Here is a 6991-nt window from a genome sequence, read left to right as displayed (position 1 = left end):
ATTTCAATTAAAGATCAAACTAGTTTCCCAGCTGTATTAAAAAATCATACATTATATATAGCTTTGTGTGAATATCGAAAACAAATGAACAACCCAAAATGTAAAAATCAAGTTGCTTCCACATTTTACCATAATCTAATTTGAAATGACTGAAACAAAAAACTTTATAATGTCATGAGAACTTTACAACGATAACACCATTCTGGTAATGCTAACAATAATATGATCATATTATTGTATACTCTGATAATGCTAACAATAATATGATCATAGTGTTACGACAGCAGAAGTCACGTGATTCTGGTAACACATGATGATTTTCTAGAAGGATCGGGGAACATCACGAATAATCCAATATTTGCTAGACGCCCTCTATTCCTGTATATAAGCGCGCCAGATAAAGCGAGACAATTAATCGGAATTGGAATCTCAGATAGAGAGATTGAAGATATAGACACGGATAGTTGAGTCAAGCGGGCGGTAGGCACCGTAAGTAAAGCGCGTGAATCGTTGTGAATGATAGCGTGTGTTTAAGTTAAAGTGACTGTGGAAATTAAGTGTACTACAAAGTTTGTAACGAGAAAGAATAAACTAGTCCAAGAAAGGACTTGTATCGCTGAAGTTTCTCGGAAAGAATTTCTATGGAAAATTAACAAACGAACAGAGACGTAAAAATGTTATTGTATACTCTGATAATGCTAACAATAATATGATCATATTATTGTATACCCTGATAATGCTAACAATAATATGATCATATTATTGTATACTCTGATATGGCTAACAATAATATGATCATATTATTGTATACTCTGATAATGCTAACAATAATATGATCAAATTATTGTATACTCTGATAATGCTATCAATAATATATTATTGTATATCCACAACTGACAGACACCTTTTCATTATAAACACCAATACGTTATTAATTATATTTACTATATTTATTATTAATGTTTTTCTCACTTTGTAGATTAAGTTTGTATTGTTTTTCTCTCACAAGGTGCAATGCATATTTTTTTTAAGAGAATAAATTACATTTGTGATGGGAGTACCGCCACATAATTAATGTGTCGACATTAATCATAACATATAAAATTCGGGTCATTGATTATTGCATAGATAAATATCATATACCGGAAAATAGTGGGAGTTTGAAAGTTTTTAACTTGTACTATCACTGAAACAGACGCTTGCGTCTATGGCGTTAATAATCGCACTGAAATATCACGACAAAGTCTGCCATGCTGGCCACTGCTTCGTCTGTAACAGACGATAAGTCAACAGCTGACACAACAGGAAACTAATAAATACTTCTAATTTTGGCTCAGTCCTACCCACGCGCACCTCTGCAAACGAGTTAAAACAAAAAGGATTAAGCATTTTTAAGGAGTTCCTAAAGCCAGATGGAAGGATTTTGTAAAACGTCAACGCGCCACGTGCTACACTCGCGCGATATATCACGTTGCATTGTGACACAACACCCCGCCCTTGTCTCGTATCACTGACCGCTATTTTTACTGCCTTACGAAGTTCACTTAATAAGAGCGTTAAATATAGAAGATCGTGAATTCTCTTGGTTGATTTTCATTTAAGATTAAATCCCCGTTTATTCAACTTCCATTAATGTACACGACTTATTGACCAATGTATTTAGCGCACGTACTCAACGAAACCGTCATTTTTCGAATTAAATTTTACCTTAAAAAAGGTATTCAAGAAGATGCTACACGTGCATACTTGCTTTAATACATATCATTTTAAATGTTTTCACGTATTGAAGTAGAGCAGTTCAGTCGTTCCACGAGCTCCTTCAACATGCTGTCGCGAATCTGATGCAATGACTATTTCATTACTTGGACGTGCCTTTTCTGTGATTTACACACACACACACAGAATACAACAATCATGGATCCGCCGCTTTATTTAACGAGTAAATAATACATACATTACATGTCATTTACCATGTATAATTACCCTGGTAACTTAAAACCAAGAAAGACGACCTATTTTCTTTGAAAAGTATCTCTATCTCTGAAGCCTGGTGGGCCGGGCGTGACCTGGAGTTAGAGTGCCCGGTCTGCGAATTTGAGGGATCACGGTCCATCATTTTTCATCTAATTATTGTTCAAAGTGTTTGAAGTTAAGCACAAACGCTACACAATGAGTTATCTGTGCTCTGCCCACCACGGGTATCGAAACCCGGTTCCTAGCATTGTACTGTTCAAGACAAGAAAACGTTAATGAAAACCTTAACAACTTTTCATTTGGAGTCGGGCGTGGCCAGGTCCTTAGTGCGTCCGGACAGTGAATACGAGACTTACGGTTGCCATAAAAAAAAACGCGCTCCGCACTTTTGGGCCGTGGGTGCCCTATAAGATTGATGGTCAAATCGCAGTATTCGATGATCAGGTAGGAGTAACTCATGAGTTGGCGATGGGTATTGTTGACTAACTCTAGTTGGCCCGACATGGCCAGGTGGTTAGGGCGCTTGATTCGCGATCTGAGGGTCGCGGGTTCGAATCCTCGTCTCGCTAAACATGCTCGCCATTTTAGCCGTATCAGCGTTATCACGTGACGATCAATCCCACTATTCGTTGGTAAAAAAAAAAGTAGCCCAAGAGTTGGCGGTGGGTGGTGATGACTAGCTGCCTTCCATTTAGTCTTTCACTGCTAAATTAGGGACGGCTAGCGCAGATAGCCCTCGTGTAGCTTTGCGCGAAATTCAAAACAAACCAAACCCACTAGTCTATTCGTTCAAAATTATGGAATGCCATACCCAGACGGCGCTCGTATCGCTTTACGCGAAAATTTAAACCAAATTTTTTCCCCTAACGTTTTTAGATCTATCTATAAAACCAATTTGTTAATTGTTACCCATTCCACAAACATGACAACATACTTCCCCATAGGGGGTGTTTTTCGAAAAGAAGGAATATTCGAAGGTCTACTTGGGTAACAATTAACATCAAGTATATTCAAACAATGTTTCGCTGAAATCTACATTCAATGTTCCTCCCACTACCAAAACACTATAACTATTTCGCACCTTTTATAAAAATAATAATAAATAAATAAAATATTTCACCTACCCGAGAACTTCTGGAGGCGTTAGGATCCAGGTAAGTCTTCAGCCTTCGAAGATAGAAGGAAGGTGACTCCTTGGCCATTACTTTCTCCTGTGTGATACAGCACGTAATTAATAGTTTGTTGTTCGAACAATCGGACATACAGCACGTAATCAATAGTTTGTTGTTAGAACAATCGGACATACAGCACGTAATTAATAGTTTGTTGTTAGAACAATCGGATATACAGAACGTAATTATTAGTCTCTTGTTTGAACAATCGGACATACAGCACGTAATCAATATTCTGTTGTTAGAACAATCGGACATACAGCACGTAATTAATATTAATTACGTGCTGTATGTCCGATTGTTCTAACAACAGAATATTGATTACGTGCTGTATATCCGATTGTTCTAACAACAGACTATTAATTACGTGATGTATATCCGATTGTTCCAACAACAGAGTATTAATTACGTGCTGTATGTCCGATTGTTCTAACAACAGAATATTGATTACGTGCTGTATATCCGATTGTTCTAACAAGAGACTAGTCTCTTGTTAGAACAATCGGATATACAGCACGTAATCAATATTCTGTTGTTAGAACAATCGGACATACAGCACGTAATCAATATTCTGTTGTTAGAACAATCGGACATACAGCACGTAATTATTAGTCTCTTGTTTGAACAATCGGACATACAGCACGTAATTATTAGTCTCTAGTTAGAACAATCGGACATACAGCACGTAATTAATAGTCTCTTGCTGTTTTTTTAAGAAATGAAAACTGGCAATTCTGGCACTGACATTTTTTTTTAAATTCTTATGGGGACACAAAAACTGACCAATCAAACTGTGTCTTGGACAAAACTCCTAAAACACATTTTTTATATTAAAACAATTTATACCAAGTGTACAATGGGCATGAGATGTGTGTGTGTGCGTGCGTTTTCTGATAGCAAAGCCACATCGGACTATTTGCTGTGTCCACCGAGAGGCATCGAGCTCCTGATTTTTGCGTTGTAAATCCGAAGACTTACAGCTGTCCCACCAGGGGACAAGGCACGAGATGTGATAAAGGAAACACAACTGGTCACAGCTAAATGCACCTTACAAGTAAGAATAACATATCATCCGTTAAGTCTACAGATTTACAACACTAAAATCAGGGGTTCGGTTCCCCTCGGTGGACACAGCAGATAGCCCTATGTGGCTATGCTATAAAATATTTAAAAAAAGAGTAACATGTGATTAACAATTTAAAATGTCAGAAAATCATAAAATACCTGGTCACAAATCAAGTCCCATTTCTTTTCATCATCGTATTGCTTGAGAAGTTTGGCCTTATCTGGAGGAAGATCCATGGACGCCTAAACGTACAAGAATACAAGAAAATACTGTAATTAGTCTCAGTACGGAACATACGAATACTGTGACACGTGACATGCCTTCGGAATTCAGAGTCGTGGTCAAAATCAAGTTTATTTACAAAGTTCGGGAATGGAAACGAATCTTATTTACATTTAAACGGTGAGTGCTAAGAAGTAAAACTAACAGTTTTCGTTATCTTGAACTAATCTTTCCCTGAGAGTGAATTGACCTCCAGTGGAAACTATTTCTCTTAAAGACAACACAATAAAAATAACAAACTCTCATTAAAGTAATGGTTTCTGTTGTTTTTCTGTAACAAAAGCAAAAATACTGTACATAACTAACAACTTTTCTGTCAGTTATTCAATTAATCTGTTCTTTAATAAAAACGAATAACCTGACTGAGCAAGGATACTTTCTCTAGTAAAGATTCCATCTTCTATCGCCCCGTATGGCCAGGTGGTTAGGGCATTCGACTCGCAGTCTGCGGGTCGCAGGTTCGAATCCCCGTCCCACCAAACATGCTCGCCCTTTCAGCCGTGGGGGCGTTATAATGTGACGGTCAACTATTCGTTGGTAAAATAGTAGCCCAAGAGTTTGCGGTGGGTGGCGATGACTAGCTGCCTTCTCTCTAGTATTACACTACAAAATTAGGGACGGCTAGCGCAGATAGCCCTCGTGTAGCTTTGCGCGAAATTCAAAAACAAACTATCTTCTATAGATATACATTTAGGTCAATGACCTGGCTTCATTTTGTACTTATTTTGTTGTTAATTTAGCTGATGATTCCCAGGATAGAAGGATGTTTCTTCTAATCACTTTGTTCGCTTTATAAAGGTAAATCAGAACCTATACCCGTATTCATCATATCTTCTATAAACTATTATTTTACAATGTCTGTGTGTGTCCGCTTATAACTGACGAACCGTTGAACCAATTATCACCAGTCCTAGCGTGTACGTCTGGTCTCCCGAAGAGTTGTATAGAGGAGGACACACCTATATCATCCCCAGGAGACCTCAATACGCTCTACACTTTCATTAGTGATGGTCAATGCCGATATCCAGTTAAAAGTAGTCACACAGGCGGCAAGTTTTGTTAATTAGTTGCCCCCCCCCCCGGTCAGCTGTTCTAAATTAGAGACGAGTACGTCTCAACTCCAGGAGTCATTTAGACTGAAAATACTCAATACTAGACGTCCGTGAAACTAATGTGACGTGCCATGAACACTACGAGGCGCTTAGTCAGTAGGTTACAAACACACACACACACCCAACGGTCATATCGTGACTGTTTAAGGTTCTGAAGTCAACAGTGATATCACAGTTTACAATTGACAAACGTAGTAGTGGTTTAATAAAATTAATGAATTTCCGATAACAATAATTACATAATTTTCTAAGTATATATCTCTTGTATTAAACAAACACTTGCACGTGCATGTCCTCAAAGCTCGAGGAAGCAGGGCAGTTAAACACTCGTCATCTTGTCATAAAGAGCAGTTTCACAACACGTTCTTGTTGCTACTTTCTCGACTGAGAAGGCACTTCTATAACTTTTTTTGGGGGAGGGGGCGGTGTAATGAAGCTCTTGCAGACTTGGCAGAAAGCAACAAAACCTGACAGAATCTTCATATACTTATATTAAACAATAACAGAAAAAAACTAACTTAACATAGGGTTCTGATTTACACACCCGGCTCATGTGATTTTCGCCATATTTTCAATCAGATCTGGGCCTGATTTAGGCCTGGGAATCTTTATTATCGCCATTATTATTTCTGAAGAAATTTTTTGTGTCTTCTTTTCTGAAATATTAAGCCTTTGTCTTTCAACATGGAATATAAATAATGACATTTTTCAAGAAATAAATTTCAAAAGACAGGATGTGACGTCTTTTTTATTTATTTTTTGTTTTACAGTTTAAGGTGGAAAATGGGGTTTCGTGCGTAAATCAGGGCCTAATTTATCGTCAGTACAGAACAGGGCGAAACGATATTTGCATCAAAGATATACGGTTGCCACAAAAGTTGCCACGTATTTACCTCCCAACTGGTTAATCACCAGCAGATGACGGTTACAGAGAATTTCTTGTTAGCAGACATACTGCTGCCGCTGTTGATAAACTGTAATGACACATGTATTTTAGTAGACAGTTAAAAAAGACTTTAGCAGATATACTCCTAGTAAACATACATCTAAATTCATCCCCCATTTTCGTTCCTTTATTAACCCTCCTTCAACCCCCTTTGAAAGTCGGAGAGATTCTTGCTCTTTTCCATTGTTCCGTATTCTAACCATTTATAATGTTCAAGAAATCACCTGACATATCACGAGCCTATTTTGAATATTCAAATAAAAAGTGCTCTACAAGTTTGAGTAAAAGGGTGTTTTAATAAAGTGGCCAGCCAGTGTATCTTGTTACAGTCGACACAAGTTTGAGTAAAAGGGTGTCTTAATAAAGTGGCCAGCCAGTGTATCTTGTTACAGTCGACACAAGTTTGAGTAAAAGGGTGTCTTAATAAAGTGGCCAGCCA

At 37.7% G+C, this 6991-nt stretch overlaps 1 protein-coding gene across 1 annotated transcript in view; it reads right to left on the bottom strand.

The window, feature by feature from the left end:
- LOC106468029 (formin-like protein CG32138) overlaps nucleotides 1-6991 on the bottom strand; it is a 91985-nt gene that overhangs the window by 43968 nt on the left and 41026 nt on the right. Inside the window, exons 2-3 of the mRNA XM_022396333.1 lie at nucleotides 4371-4454; nucleotides 3099-3185 (exon numbers count right to left, since the gene is read on the bottom strand). Of these exons, the coding sequence (XP_022252041.1) occupies nucleotides 3099-3185; nucleotides 4371-4454 (171 nt within the window). The remainder of the gene's footprint in view (nucleotides 1-3098; nucleotides 3186-4370; nucleotides 4455-6991) is intronic.

The sequence above is a fragment of the Limulus polyphemus genome, unplaced genomic scaffold (genome assembly GCF_000517525.1).
Source record: "Limulus polyphemus unplaced genomic scaffold, Limulus_polyphemus-2.1.2 Scaffold2841, whole genome shotgun sequence".
Taxonomy (NCBI): Eukaryota; Metazoa; Arthropoda; class Merostomata; order Xiphosura; family Limulidae; genus Limulus; species Limulus polyphemus.
The sequence above is the reverse complement of the archived record's forward strand: the minus strand, read 5'-3'. Positions and strand labels throughout refer to the sequence as shown.